Raw genomic sequence first — 15,407 nt, forward strand, 5'->3', positions numbered from 1 at the left:
GAACAATTAAAATCAAAATCTGTGATTCGTTTTAAATGATTAATCTAATTAAGGAAATTAAAAAAAATGATTAAGGAAAAAAAATCCACCCTTCTGATCATTTCTTTATTTTTGTCGTTGATTTGATTTTGGTTGATTGAAATAAATGTCGAGCTTGATTATTATATTGTAAATTTGTCATTTTAATTATATAAGTCAAAATATTTGATAAATTTAATTGTGATTGGTAAAATAATCAATCACAATAACATTGGGTCACACAAGTGAATTGTCAACAAGATGAGTTGATTGAGATGAAAAGAGATTTAAAGTTAATTGATTTACATTTTTTTTTTCCTTGCCGTTGATTGTGTGTTGATTAGTATTTGAGTAAATTATTGGAGATAAATTGTTCTGTACAATTAATTAATAAGATATTACGGATGGAATTCTTTGGGTAGAGATGCTTTCATGCTTTTTGAGATTCTAATAGTTGATTGATTAAATTAAATTAACACCATCATGCCATTAATAACCAGTGGATCAAATTTACAGAGAGTTTAAAATGAATTTAAGTAATTTTTCAGTCTTTTAAAGTAAATGGACTGTAAATGACCAATGGACAAACATCTATTGGAAATTATTATAATTTAGAGTGAGAGAGATGTATCTTCCTTAATTGTGTCTCCCCATCAACCATTAATTGTGAATTTAGACAACGACGTTGTTTATAATATCAGCAGCATTTTGAATAGCATGGACTAGAATTGAGAGTCGAGGTTTTAATCCATTTTCTAGTACTGATGTTAAATCCTTTCCGATGCTCACATCATTGATATGCGTACTGTTGAAAATTTGTGAAAGTGAATTAATTAATCCGATTAAGGTTTGATTCTCTCCTGAGTATAATCCTTCTGGACTTTGAATTAGATGAACATTATTCACGATATAAAGTTGAACCGGGTCAAGAAAAACTCTTTCCAATAAGAGAAGTTGGTCATTAATTGTTCGTATTGCCATTGGACTGTTTTAAGGGAGAAAAGAGAGAGAAACAAATTAATTGTGGTTCGATTTAATTTTCTTATAGTGATTAACTTACTCAGAGAAATCAATTGATCCTTGGCGTAAGTGAAAGTTATAAACTGATTCGGTGAAATTGTGAATTGCTGAACTGAGTACATCTGAAATTGGAGAGAAATTATTAGAATGATAATTGTTTAAGTTTTGTAACAATTAAAGTTTGTTAGTGAGAGAAATAAAATCTCACCAGTGTCAAAACCTCCTTTAGGGAAAAGATGTTGAGATTGATAGTAGATCTTGAGATGGACACTCTGAATAAACTGGACATAGTGAAATAAATTAAAGGGAATGAATAAAGATTCAGAAAAATCTCTTATAATTTCAGCATAAATTTGTGCCATCGATTGGTGGTATTTAAAATCAGGATCAATTGATGATTTAAATATATCAAAAGTATCATATTGAGTATGTATCAGACTATAAGCTGACAGAGATGATTTTGAGTTGTAATTTTGATTTGCAGAAACATAACTTAGATCCATTGAGGGTATTCCTAAGGACGATGTGAATATTGAGTAAACTGATCGACCCTGAATGGGAAGTATTTGTGGTTGACGGGCTGAAATGACGCCGTCAATATAAGAGAGTAGATAAGTTGTATTGGTGTGACTGAGATGAGCCAAAGTCTCTTCTTTGTTGAGTAAATCGGTAAAAGTATCTTGTTCAGATGAGAAAAGATCCATTTCTTGAGTATTCTTATGATGAATATCAGATGATTCTTTGATGAAAGTTTCATTACGAATAAGAGGAAATGTATTAAACCATTTGTCGAAAACAGTTTTATGTTGATTATCAGTCTTGTCGGGATTGGAAACCAATTTTGTAGCATTTAAAATCGCGTGATGAAGAAGAGGCGAGGCAAAGGCTCGAAATGAATCGTTACCCGAAACTACTGTATCTGCGTTAATGTAGACCAAACCTCGAGAGTGAAGAATCTTGTATTTATCTTCTAACCATTCGGTTGACCCTTGGAGATTGAATTCTTCGGCTCCCCATGAACAGAAGACAATAGTTCGTCGTGGTCTCCATCCTTTTTTCAGAAGTTGGCCGAAAGCACGAGCGACTTCCAACATGACACCAGTTCCACTGGCCGCATCCATGGCTCCCTTTGTAAGAGAATCTCGATGAGAACCAACCAAAACGTAACGATCAGGTTCAACTCGACCCTTTATGTAGCCCAATACATTGGAAACCGTTTCGTTTTTGAGATAATTGTTCACTTTGACTCGGATTTTAAGGCTTCCATTTGCAAATCCAGGGCCGATTGAGTGGGAAAAATTTGACCCTGAGTTCCAATCGGGTGGTGATTTGTTACCACCGAGAAGATGGAGCAACATCATAGCTTGATTACTACTAATCGGTTGAACCGGAATTTTAGCTACATGAGAGCTGGAAACTTTCCGATATGCATGATCTGTTGATGGATAATTAGGTGACATTGGATCACCAAATTCTGTCCAAAGAGCTGATTCCCATTTGATTGCATCACTTGGAAATTTAAATTCCGAATGATTTACCTCGAAAAACTTGTGGTCAGGGAAAAAAATGACCGCAGATACTTGATAATGAGACGCAATTAGAACAATTTGATCCAAAGGTAATTCACCAAGTTTAACTAGAACAATTTTACCAATAAAGTCGATCTTAAATTTTTCTTCCAATAGACGATAATCATCGGAATTACCATTATTTACAAAAACCAAATCACCCTGGAAAGAGATAAATAAATAAATTTATGTTAATCAGTCAATTAAAACTCTCCAATTACTCATGTGTAAATTGTAACATTTAAAGGTTACAACAATTAATCACCTGTAAATCGGCACTTGGTGAATAGGCACTGTATGGATGAAGTTGCTTCGCATCCAATTTCAAAGTGTCAAGGGAATCAAAGCTCACTTGTTTGTTGTTACTATTGATTATTTGTATTGAATTGGGTGCAGTTTCATCCGGAAGAGATAGTAGAACAGTATAATTATGAATGATTACTTTATCGAATGAAGAATCTAAAAAATAATTGTGTATCTTGGAGACCAAGTATCGATCTCTCGGTGATCCTGGTATCCTTGGTTCCTCACTAAATTCACGAACCAATTTCTCTAAATTATTAACATCAATTGAATTTAAAAGTTTCTCACTAATTGAGGGATCTTCATGTCTCACTGAATGAAGAGAAACAGCAAAATTTGGAATACATTCATTGTGAGAGGAATGAGCAAAATAACCAATCATTAAACCGATAAACATGGAAATCGAAGCCAATCCAAGGCAAGCGATTAAATAACGACGATTACTGGGAAAGGGAAGATCTTCCGTAGTTCGTTCATAGATTTGTAGAGAAGCAGGTTCATTGTCAGGCCAGTTAAGACCATCGTCATCAAGAACATTCAGATTATCACAACTGTCTTCATCTTTATAAGGTCTATAAGCAGCCGCCATTGTGCATCACCTACAAAAAAGTTGCTTATGTTTTTCTTGTCACGAAGTAACAGCAACAATAACAATAGAAAATCTTTATAAATAACTGATTGTTATTAATAATTTGAGCAGTAGAATTAAATTCTATTTTTGGTGGATCATCTAATCTTTTGGAAATGATGATAAAGGAAAAAAAATCAAATAAGCTGCCAGTAATTTTTTCTCTCTCCTTCTTCTTGTAAAACCAAATATTAGATGAAATTGGTTGTTGGACGGGTTTATAATTCTGGCAACTCTGATTTAATCTTTTATAACTTGAGTAAATTAACACCAGTAACTGTTGAAGAAAAAAAGAGAAAAAAATATTTAGAATAGAAAATCTTTTGTTCTTAGAAAAAAAAAGAAAATTCTATGCACAGGTAAGAAGAGAGTAAAGATGTTCCAGTCTGGATAAGAGAGAAATTGATTGACCGAATCTACTCAACCGTTTCATTCTAATCCGGTTAACTTACCAAATAAAATGGAATTAATTTATTCTTTTTTACGATAACCAAGAATATTAGTTAATCATCAACTTTAATGAGAATCAATAATTTTTTTACTAATAATAATCTAGGATGAAAACATGATGGAACCAAGGAAATTCATCAAATGTCAAAGCCCAAAACAAACACAATAAACTGGAAGATGAAGAGACACTTAAAGAGATCACCAAATTTTAGACTCACCAATTCACCGATTTAAAGATTTTTATTGCTTTGGTTACAGTTTAACGATAAATTGAAAAAGTTGATCAACTAAATTGTAATCAAGTTGTAATTTAATGAGTTTAAATCTAATTGGAATCTTTTTTCAATCTCATCAACAACAAGAATTTAATTCAACCAAATCAAAGAAAAAAGAGAACACACAGCGACACCTGTCGTTCTATAGATGAACTAAGATAGAAAACAAAAGAATTTGAGTTTTTTAGTAGAAATTAATTTTCCAATCGATTGTTTGATTAACCAGTTTAATTACCTTTAATTTATTTTGATTATTTTGTAAGATGTCTAATATTTGGGGTTCAGTTGATCACCTGGCTGAGGAGAAATTAAAATTCGATAATCATTTCGAACCAAGTGAATCATTTGAACCAATGAATGACAGAGATGAATATCTGAATAAATTGGGTGAGTAAAATTTTCACTTTAATTGTTTTGTTTCTAAATTGATATGATTGATTTTTAATTTGTTTTTAATTTGTTTTTTCGTTGATGTTTATTGTTTCAGAGTCTAGATTGAAAAAGATTAAAGGAAGTGATCGTGAACCTTCAACCAAAGAGATTCTGAAATGTTTAAATTCTGCCAAGGAAGATTTTCTATCCAATTTCCATTCAAATGAATGTAGTACATTGGATAATCAAGAATTGGATAATCCTGTTGATTCACATGGTCTTAATCCGAGTAAATTGTTAAATGATTTAGAAAGGTGTGTCTTCCCTCATCGATCATCAAACAATCCAGAAGAATTGGAGAAACTGTTGAAATGTGATATTTTGTCAATTCTCACCGAGAGATCAGCAAACATGGACAAAAGTGACAATTAAATCAATTGTCTCCTATAATGGAAATTACATTCTAATAATAATAATTAGTGTTTAATTATTATTCCTTTCAAATCTCTTCTTCCGATAACAAGATAGTGAAAGTCAACAATTATTCAACAATTGATTGACAATTAACTCTTATCGATAATACGTTAATATATTTTCTCATTACTTCAAGTTATACTCATAGAATATTTAAATTGTTGACAATTAACTCATGCCAAGTCAAACATTTTCTTAATTTTCAAGGTCCAATATCTTAACAATTAAGAGTCAATTCCCCAGCAATTTAATTGTAATGCAAATCATGAGCAAATTGTTCAGAAAAAAAGAGAGAAAGTCAATATAATTAAAATTGTTTTTATTAAATTGTTTTACACAACAATTAGAATTGTTTAAAGAACACTAAACAATTTAGTTATTTGAGAGAATCAAATTGAAACATTACAAAGAAACTATTAATTCAATTAAATTGTGGGTGGGTTGATTTGATTGTTTCCATTGAATAAAAAAATTAGTTGATTGTGTTTGGTTGAATGATAAACATTTGGAGAGTAACAAAATTTTGAAAATAAAACAATTAAGGATTGAAAGCAAATTGATTGACACATTGAAATGATTATAATCAAATAAATTGTTTTTCTATCAATTGCTGATTGCAATTATTTCCTTAATTTTTTTGCGATTTTGATGTAAATCACCTTAGATCTCAATCTTTTTGACAACTTTCATCAACGGAATCAACGGTGAAATATTTTGACGTTTAATTATTGTCGGTGGTTCAATTAAACTACGATAAGTTTTCATTAAATCGGGAACTGATTTATCACAAGATTTAACATCGGGCATTTTAGCGCAGGCCAAGTCAAAAACATCGGCAACCATTTGATTGATCTTTGAGGTCACATAAGCGGCCGTGTCTGCACCCGTTTTCTTGGCACAATTTGCCGCTACTTTAGTGGTGAAACAATCAAGACCCAAATGAACGGCACAACAAGTAGACCCAAGAACGACCTCCCGATCACCTTTAATATTATTTGCGATATAATCGAGTAAGATAATTACTTTGTCCATACAAATGTTCACGTTAATTGTTGTATTATCCATACACTTGATGTGTCTCAAAAACTCTGACAATCAGAAGCAAAAAAAAAACAAAGATAAACAATTGAAACAATCAATAAATTGTATCAACCAATTGATTCATATCGATATTGATAATCACCGATGAACCTTTAATAAGATTCAACCAATAGGCAATCAATTAACCATAACGATTGGGAAAAAATTCACTCGAAAGTAATTCAATTGATCAGTAAAAAGGGCTAATCAGTTGAATGATTAATTGTGATAAACAATTAGATTAATTAACTTACCAGCTTTTCCTTTATTGTCTTCACATCTTTCCTTATTTAATTGTCGGGCATTTCGTGACATTAAATTAAATACTTCACGAGGGAAATTAGTTAAACACTTTTGGTATCGTTTAATACAAACCATGTCCTTTTTACTTTCACTGAATACAAGATTAGAAACACAATTAAGATGATTAACTAATAGGGAATCAGTTAATTACTTACCGACAATGAGCAGCAAGATCACTTTCGTTCTGGATAAAGGTCAGATTCCAATCGCCGACATAAAGAAGCTTCTTAAGACATTTATCAGCTTCGACTAAAGTTTGATCACAATTCTTATTACGTTGACCTGTGGTTGGAACGAAACGAGAATAAAAAGACAATTAAGTAAATCAATTAACCGAAAGAACAACAATTAATACCTGAGACATAAGTGAATGTGACAAATGTGAAAATACACAAGGTAATTAGATAGAAAAGTTTAGAATCCATTTTAAGATTTGATTGGAACTTTTTTTCTTCAGGTAAACGTTTAGATGAGAATCGAAAAGCGAAAACGATGTTTATGTTGATTAACGAAATTTCCTCGGCCTTTTATATAGAATTTACAATTTACAGAATCATCTCCTCCTCTCAGAGTTCTAATTCCCTCCTCTACTGTCACATATCCTTCTTAACAACAATCAAGCAACAATTAACATCTTCTCAGGTAATAAGGAGATTGCCCTTGGCAAGAAATTGAGAAACTTGATTCTTGTTCAATGTTGTTCATCTTTCATTATTATTATCATACTTTTCCCACCGGTGGTGAATAATTTATAATACAAATTAAACATTGACGTCGCTTACAATTTAAGATGTTGGGTCAATAATAGACAATCATTATTATCGCAATTAAATCAAAATTTGTTTTTCTCCTTCTTTCCTTTACCTTTACAATTCCCCGTTCATATTTACCCGATGACCACTTATGGAGAGCGTGAAAATTTCCCACTGGACTTTTCTAATAATCGTAATGATTAAGAAAATTAATTCATAATTAGTTGATTGTTACACGATTTTCTATCTCTCTCTCTCTCTCTCTTGATATTCACAAAATCTTCCCTGGTAATTGAGATTCTTTTTTAATTGTTTACATTGTTATACTTAGTATTTGGTTAACCGATTAAGTGTTGGCAAAGGTGATCAGTTAATTGTTGAACCACAATCAAAGTGTTAAGGTTATTAGCCTAACAAGATTAAATTGTTTAGATCATATTGAAATTTTATTAGAAATGATTTTCTCATTGAATGAGTTCCTTTGTGATTAAATTTAATTGTTACTTTCTATTAATATTGATCATATGATTCTGATAGTTAATTTACTTTCTCTCTTCTTAATGAATCAATTATCTTATTGGAATTAAATTGTTTCATAATTGTTTTTAGTTTTTAATCATTTACACTCAGATTGATCGTTTGTGTCTCTCTTAAATTATACTCTGGACGGAACAATTTAAGGAAATGCTGACGATCAATTGATTTAATTGTCATGAACATCTCACAGGTATTTTCCCGTTTCTATTATTTTGATTATCCATAAATGACAATTGAATCAATTTTTATCATTAAATTATTAATTCCTGTGTCCTAGTCTATTAATCATATTCAATTGTTTCAATGATTAACTTTTTTCTCCGCCAATAATGATCAATATTGATTTAGAACTCGTTGATTTAATCCAAAGAAATTAGTAGAAGAATAAAAGAAATTTTTTTCTTTCCAATCCTTGACATTGGTGGACACAATTAAATCAATTTCCAAACCAAATTAGTAGTTAACTCTAAATTATTCTCAAGGAAATTGATAATCAACACGAAAACATGTAAACAAATATTTCTCTTCGGTAGATTTAACCAATTATTGTCAATGACGTACCGATGTTTGGTTGTCCATTCCCAAGTTATTTACCATTGAATGTGGATGATTAGATGATTATAATCAACATCTCACCTTAATTAGGTTTCTAGCTAATTGTAAGGAATAAAAAAAACACGATTGTTCAACACTGGACAATTCCAATGGAAACAGAAAAACTTTTCAACAATTGGATAATTATTATGGCGAGAAGGAAATAAATTGAGAATATTAACAATTCTCATCCCTAATAATAACAACAACAATCAGGAATAATCCATCAGAGAGTTAATCATCAACAATTGGATCAAATTGTATGACAAGAAATTTCCTTTAAAGGAAATCAAATCAATACAATTAATCAATTAGAAATTGATGCAAGCCCATTGATTGAGAAGAAATTAGATCAACAAGTTTACAGATCAAATTAATTAATCGATTATCCTCCATCTCCATGATCATCAATCTATTTACAATAGAATATGGAAAAATAAAAAGATTAGGTTAATTGTAGAATTTGATTTAATTGTGATTAGTTTTTCTCTTGAAAGAGAGAAAACTTGAAAAAAAGAACACCAGATGTCACTTGAATTTCTTTTCCTTTCTTGTTGCGTTGACTTATTTTCTTATCAAATTTTTTTTTCTCTCAAAAAGTTTTTCTATTTTGTTTCTATTAATTATGTTTCTTAATTAATTTATTGATTGGAAGAGAATTAGTTGTCTTGGGACTAAGAGGAGATTCTAGGGTGAGTATTTGTTTCAATATATTTGAATTGTTTTCTTCCAGCTTTGTGTTTGACAGTTTACACCTTTAGATGACAAGACAAGTCGCGGGATTTTTTTCTCTTTATTATTGACTAATTTTTTTTCTTTTCTTTTTTTAATTGTTTTTCTTTTTCTTCTTTCTAAGATATTCCATGATACCTTTTGATCACTGTGTTACCTTTGACCCAAATGTCTAGTTCATCTGCATCCAATATACTTGGAGGTGATGAGGTTAGTCATCAAGTTGTTGGCCAACCTCCACCTTTACCTCCTCAGGCCTCAGGTTCTTTAGCAGGGTCAACTCATCATCTTCATCATCATCATCATCACCATCACCAACAGCAGCAGCAGCAGCAGCAGCAGCCTTCTCATCATCAACCTAAGCCACAACAACAACAACCAGTTGACTCTCATTATAAGAATCTTCCTCTTCCTCTTGGTAAACCATCATCTTCATCGGTTTATCAAGTTTCTCAGGCACATCAGGGTACCAACTCTTCAACCACAAATCACCCTCATGGTTCAACCGTTTATGCACAAAGAGCCGATGTTTGGAGTCCAGTGACTTCTTCAATTACCACCCCTGCAACACCCACTCCTGATGATGAACTTCTGGGTCAACTTTCATTGGATGAGTTAATCTCACGGATTCGAAGTTTAGAAACTAAAAATAGGAAACTTCTTTATGACAATGGTTCAATGACCAAAGATATTAACCATCATTTATCTTCATTGCAACAATTGAAACAGCAAAATTATCATCTTATCGCAGAAAACAATGAGCTTCGGGAATTGGCCTGTTTCTTGGAGGATGAACGAACGAGATGTCGATCAATTGCTCGAGAATGGCAATCCTTTGGTACTCATATGTCAAGAGTTATGAGACATGAAGTAACTAATTATTCAAACAAATTAACTCAATTGGAAGGCAAACAATTTGAATTGGTACGAGAAAATTTTGAATTAAAACAACTTTGTCTCACTTTAGATAATGAATTATCAACTCGAGAAGGTTCAGAAAGCTCATTATTATCTTCAATCGAACCTCATAATCCATCTAGTATTGGAACAACAACAACAACAGTTAATTCAAATGGATTAGCAAAAGTTAATTCATCTTTCGCATGTAAGTATTAATCTATTACTTAATGATAGAAAAAAAGATTCTCAATTATATTGATTAATGTTATTTTCTTTCTCAGTGAGAGCTAAAGCCATCAAGAGTGCTACTAATAGTACATTGAACAAAAACGAGACCAATGTTCAACCTCAACATCGAGTTATTTTGAGCCAACAAATATTGGAATATATTAGATCACTAGAAGATCGGATAAAACAACTGGAAACGGAAAAGGCCAGAAAAATAAACAATGAAAGTACCTATGAAAACACAAGTGTCCTTAATAGTAAAAGTAATCCCGCTCTCGATAATGATGAACACAATCGTAATCATCAACCTGGATCAGTACCAATGTGCCCTCAGCCCTTGTTGGTGGCAATGCAAGCGCTTAAAATTCAAGAAGATCTTGGAACCACCGAGAATCCTAAAAGTTCAACCACTAATTTCACCCCAAACACCAACAATAATGTTAATTGTTCAACCACCACAATCGAGAACAACAATCGAACCAACCCAAATACGATTAGTGATAATACCAACGAAGTGATCACCGATCAACATAAAGCCATTGTGAAAGGTTTATGCAATGTTATCTGGCGAAAAATTGAAGATTCATCTTAACAATTTACTATTAATCACTTATCTTTTAATCACAATTTAATTCTCAGCAAGAAAAAAAAGTGAGATCAAGAAAAGAGGATTTTATTTATTTTGTATTAATTGATTTTTTTTATATTGTAATTTCTTAATTTTATATCGCTCAACATTGTCACACAAATTCAACTACATTGCCTTAATTAGTTTCCCTTTTGCCATAATTAATTTTATCATTGGGAAGTGGGAAATTTTTTTAATTACTTTACATTAACTTAATTATTATTCCAGGTTACACTTTTCATTGTAAGAGCAAAGAAAAATTTTCCTTCCTATTATTATTAAAAGAAATTTAAATCATGTTCTAATTACAATAATCTTACATGAAATCTGATCAACAATCAACATTAAAAAATCAACAATTAACCCAAACAATCAGATTGATGGAACAATAGTTTATCAGAAATTGATTGTAATCAATTTTCACCTTGATTCGATTTAAATTGATGAGATAATCAAAATATTTGATTTTCAATTGGTAAAATCAAAGAGAATGAGAAAAATGAACAATTAGAATCAAATTTGATTACCAATCATTGAAACTTTTGTTCAACAATCAGTTGAATTTTATATTGATCATTTTTTTTTCTTGATTTACTTTGAAAATTTGTTCCTGATCAAAGTGTTCAAATTAACCTTTTGAAAATTTGTTTCTTCTTTGTTAATTATCTTTAACGATATTCTTAATTAAAATGAGTCTAAAAAAGACCAACATAGAATCAGGTAATTTAAATAATTCCCTTAATTCTGATTGTGAATCTAAATTGTTTCCAATGATTCCTTGTTTCAACTTTATGTTTATGAAGTTGATTGTTTTCATTTTCTCGTTTATTTTGTTCATCTTAATAATTGTATTACTTCATCAATATCATATGGATAATCATCATCGATTGCCCAATATGTTAAACAAATTAAAACATTATCCAAATTGATTGAAACAATTAAAAAAAACGAGAGAGTTAAAAAGTTCACTCAATTTAATTTTCCTTCTCATATAAACCTTGACCTAATTACCTTTGACAAGTAAACATTTCAGATGTAAAATGTAAAACTCTATTAAACATCAATAAATTTAATTTGAAAAATCAAATTCAATGCAAATTAATTTCTTTTAATTAAAATTAAAGTTCAATTGGTTAATTAGTTTCGGTTTAGAAAATTTTCTATTCGAAATTAGGAAACGGTCCCTGAGACCATTTAAACGTGGGTTTGGTTTTAACCCGAAAATATTGTTTTGGTTAATTTGATTGGATTTAAGTTAATTAATTGATTAATTGTTTTGTGTCTTAATTTTAATTGTTGTATTTTTGATAGAATAGTGTTTAGTGCTTCTTGTGGTAGCAAACATGCCACAAAATAACCACATTGAGCTTCATAGGAAGCGTTATGGTCGACGTCTGGATTATGCTGAGCGAAAGCGTAAAAAGGAGGCCCGATCTCATCGTGATATTGCCCATAAGGCGAGAACTTTGAGGAAATTGAAGGCCAAGATGTTCAACAGGGAAAGATTTAAGGAAAAGATTCAAATGAAGAAGACTCAAAGGATGCACGAGATGAAAAAATCAAAGAAAAAGACTGAAGAAGAGGTTAAAGAAGGTGCTGTTCCAGCATATTTATTGGACAGAGAAGGACAAAGCCGAGCTAAGGTACTTTCTAATATGATTAAACAAAAGAGGAAAGAAAAAGCTGGTAAATGGGATGTTCCAATTCCAAAAGTTAAAGCTCAATCAGATTCTGAAGTTTTCAAAGTAATCAAAACTGGTAAAAGGAAAAAGAAAGCTTGGAAAAGAATGGTAACCAAAGCTTGTTATGTTGGTGAAGGTTTCACGCGAAAACCTCCTAAATTTGAACGTTTTATAAGACCAATGGGTTTAAGATTTAAAACAGCTCATGTAACCCACCCTGAACTTAAGACAACTTTCCATCTTCCAATAATTGGTGTTAAAAAGAATCCAAGTTCACAAATGTTTACCAGTTTAGGTGTTATCACCAAAGGAACAATAATTGAAGTTAATGTTTCCGAATTGGGTTTAGTTACTCAATCTGGTAGAGTAATTTGGGGTAAATATGCCCAAGTAACTAATCACCCTGAAAACGATGGTTGTATAAATGCTGTTCTTTTGGTTTAATTTAAATAAAGCTACAATTTTTCTTCTCTTTAATCCAGTCCAATTTGTCCTCTCAATTTTCACCGAATGACAATTAACTACGTGTCAAGAAAAAAAAAGACCAAGAGAATATGTAAAAATATGAATATTTATTCCATTCGATTTGACAATAGTAACACCATTTAAACCTCTTCTTTTCCTTAACCAATGAGAAGCTTAAATACAATTGTTACAACATTGAAGAAAATCAAAGGCACTAGAAAAGGAAATGAGAAAGAAAAATAGATTAATCAATTAAGAAATTAGAAAAAAAAATGAATAAATCAACTAACCTCTCATTACAGTTCTTATTGAGTGAATCAAATTTAAAACGTTGGCTTTTACACCAGGTTGAGGTGGTGGAATTCCATAAGGTTGATTAAAATTGATATTATTCTGATCTCGACCACATCCAACTAAACAATTAAAAAAAAGCCGAAGACAAAAATGAAAACAAAATTAAAAATAATAAACAAGCAAACACATTAATGGAAAATTGAAAATGAATAAAAGTAACTCACTTTTTTTGAGAAATCTTTCCTCATGGAGAATTGCAATTCCATTGACTATTAATAGAATTGATTCAAATAGGTTATATAATGTAATTGCCATAATTAAAGATGAAACTAATTAACAAAAATCTTCAACAAATGTCAACCAGACAATTAAAGTTTCCAATCAATGATTCATTCAAGTGACTATAATCGAATCGATTGTTTTTTTTCTTCGATACTATCGATCTAAAGTAAACAATCCAAAAAATCCAACCTTTTTGTTGAATTGTCAAAGAAAATCAAATTTTTTTATCTCTCAATTAATTCTGTTTATTTGTGTAATTACTTTTAATTATTGACCAATTAATTAACTATCTGAATCCTAATGTCTGTAGCAAACATGGAAAGTAAGTAGATTGTTACTTTTGTTTCTCTTTTTACTGATTTAATTTGACTTCTTTGTTTGTCTTCAATATTTTCATGTTGAGCCTGAGGTTTTTTTTTATCTTCATTATTTGTTTTGGTGATTGATGTGATTTTGTACTTTTTTTCTGGGTATTTTAATTGTGATTTTGTTTTCTTCTTTTAGAACATTTGTTCAACTTGAAATTTGCGTCAAAGGATTTACTGAGGAATTCAAAGAAATGTGAAAAGGAGGAGAAGAAGGAGAAAGAGAAATGTAAAATGGCCATTCAGAAAAACAACTATGAAGCTGGAAAAATTCATGCTGAAAATGCTATCAGACAAAAGAATCAATCACTTAATTATCTTCGTATGAGTGCTCGGGTTGATGCGGTGGCCAGTCGTGTACAAACTGCTCTGACCACTAGAAAAGTAACTCAAAGTATGACCGGTGTTGTTAAAGCGATGGACGCTGCCATGAAAAGTATGAATTTGGAAAAAATATCTTCCGTTATGGATAAATTTGAGAAACAATTTGAAGATCTTGATGTACAATCATCCGTCATGGAAGATACTATGAGCTCGACAACAACACTTTCAGTACCACAAAATGATGTCGATAATCTGATGAAACAAGTTGCCGAAGAAGCTGGGTAAGTTTAGTCATCAAATAATTTCACTGATTGTGAGTCATTTCCATCCAGTTATCTAATCATCATTTTCTTTTCCTATTTCTATTTCATCTTTCATCTAGAATCGAATTGAAAATGGAGTTACCAAGAGAGGAAACTGCAAGTATTGGTGAATCAAGCATCGCCGCTTCAGAGCAAGATGATTTAAGCCAAAGATTAGCGAAACTGCGAAACATGTGATAAAAGAAAAAAGAAAAACACAATCAAAAAGATGCAAAAAGTTCAACTCAAAGATTCAACAATTAACAATTCCATGATAAGAAAAGCTCAGGCTTATTCCTTGTTCCCAGAGAGAAAAAAAGAAAACATATTCATCTCAATAATATATCTTCTAGACGAATTGTTTTGATTGCCTTAAGGAACCTGAAAGAATATAAAAAAAACCAAAGGATAAAACAAAGAAAAGGGAATCAAATCAATTGATAAACACAATTAAAAATCTTTTTTTTCCCAAACCATTACATCAACTTAAATGAAGGAATCTAATTGAACAAAAATTGAAAAGAATTGATAAAAAAAAATGAAAAGTCAAATTTACCTTTATATAAATATCCAAATTGTAATGATTGTGAAAAATATTTTAATAACATCATCAATTGACATCAACATATTAACTCAACGGTTGATATTGATAAAGAAAAATCAACAATTAAGTTGATCAAAACATAAAAAAAAACAATCAAATTAAAACCCAAACAATAATCGGTCAGTAATTGGTCAATACAAACAACAATCCAAAAACGAAATCAAATGAAATCAACAAATTTGATCATTGATATTCCAAATTAAATGACCATAGAGAGAAAAATACAA

The 15,407-nt window shown here is 30.8% G+C and overlaps 7 protein-coding genes across 7 annotated transcripts; 4 read left to right on the forward strand and 3 right to left on the reverse strand.

Annotated features, from left to right (window-relative positions):
* Window positions 1-158: 158 nt before the first annotated feature.
* On the reverse strand, window positions 159-4,322 carry LOC128395452 (glutamate carboxypeptidase 2-like). The gene is made up of 5 exons (XM_053355881.1): window positions 3,990-4,322; window positions 2,872-3,814; window positions 1,247-2,768; window positions 1,079-1,160; window positions 159-1,003 (listed from the first exon to the last, which is right to left on the reverse strand). Exons 2-5 carry the CDS (start codon window positions 3,496-3,498, stop codon window positions 691-693), a joined length of 2,544 nt encoding a protein of 847 aa, XP_053211856.1. The 5' UTR covers window positions 3,499-3,814; window positions 3,990-4,322; the 3' UTR covers window positions 159-690.
* A 110-nt stretch (window positions 4,323-4,432) lies between these two features.
* On the forward strand, window positions 4,433-5,451 carry LOC128395476 (coiled-coil domain-containing protein 32-like). The gene is made up of 2 exons (XM_053355905.1): window positions 4,433-4,649; window positions 4,750-5,451. Exons 1-2 carry the CDS (start codon window positions 4,526-4,528, stop codon window positions 5,064-5,066), a joined length of 441 nt encoding a protein of 146 aa, XP_053211880.1. The 5' UTR covers window positions 4,433-4,525; the 3' UTR covers window positions 5,067-5,451.
* Window positions 5,411-7,005, reverse strand: LOC128395469 (uncharacterized). Its single transcript, XM_053355898.1, has 4 exons — window positions 6,847-7,005; window positions 6,647-6,773; window positions 6,443-6,582; window positions 5,411-6,196 (listed from the first exon to the last, which is right to left on the reverse strand). The coding sequence occupies exons 1-4, from the start codon at window positions 6,914-6,916 to the stop codon at window positions 5,769-5,771; spliced, it is 765 nt and encodes a 254-aa protein (XP_053211873.1). The 5' UTR covers window positions 6,917-7,005; the 3' UTR covers window positions 5,411-5,768.
* Window positions 7,006-8,908: 1,903 nt separating this feature from the next.
* Window positions 8,909-11,163, forward strand: LOC128395457 (coiled-coil domain-containing protein 85C-like). Its single transcript, XM_053355886.1, has 3 exons — window positions 8,909-9,066; window positions 9,231-10,211; window positions 10,288-11,163. Exons 2-3 carry the CDS (start codon window positions 9,275-9,277, stop codon window positions 10,824-10,826), a joined length of 1,476 nt encoding a protein of 491 aa, XP_053211861.1. The 5' UTR covers window positions 8,909-9,066; window positions 9,231-9,274; the 3' UTR covers window positions 10,827-11,163.
* An 886-nt stretch (window positions 11,164-12,049) lies between these two features.
* Window positions 12,050-13,021, forward strand: LOC128395468 (ribosome biogenesis protein NSA2 homolog). The gene has a single exon (XM_053355897.1). It carries the CDS (start codon window positions 12,206-12,208, stop codon window positions 12,986-12,988), a length of 783 nt encoding a protein of 260 aa, XP_053211872.1. The 5' UTR covers window positions 12,050-12,205; the 3' UTR covers window positions 12,989-13,021.
* A 76-nt stretch (window positions 13,022-13,097) lies between these two features.
* Window positions 13,098-13,704, reverse strand: LOC128395477 (immediate early response 3-interacting protein 1-like). The gene is made up of 3 exons (XM_053355906.1): window positions 13,528-13,704; window positions 13,300-13,422; window positions 13,098-13,223 (listed from the first exon to the last, which is right to left on the reverse strand). The coding sequence occupies exons 1-3, from the start codon at window positions 13,616-13,618 to the stop codon at window positions 13,168-13,170; spliced, it is 270 nt and encodes an 89-aa protein (XP_053211881.1). The 5' UTR covers window positions 13,619-13,704; the 3' UTR covers window positions 13,098-13,167.
* A 43-nt stretch (window positions 13,705-13,747) lies between these two features.
* On the forward strand, window positions 13,748-15,202 carry LOC128395472 (charged multivesicular body protein 1B1-like). The gene is made up of 3 exons (XM_053355900.1): window positions 13,748-13,907; window positions 14,090-14,555; window positions 14,657-15,202. Exons 1-3 carry the CDS (start codon window positions 13,886-13,888, stop codon window positions 14,772-14,774), a joined length of 606 nt encoding a protein of 201 aa, XP_053211875.1. The 5' UTR covers window positions 13,748-13,885; the 3' UTR covers window positions 14,775-15,202.
* The last annotated feature ends 205 nt before the right edge of the window (window positions 15,203-15,407 follow it).

This window comes from Panonychus citri, unplaced genomic scaffold, assembly GCF_014898815.1.
Source record: "Panonychus citri isolate SS breed McGregor unplaced genomic scaffold, ASM1489881v1 Contig00141, whole genome shotgun sequence".
Lineage (NCBI taxonomy): Eukaryota > Metazoa > Arthropoda > Arachnida > Trombidiformes > Tetranychidae > Panonychus > Panonychus citri.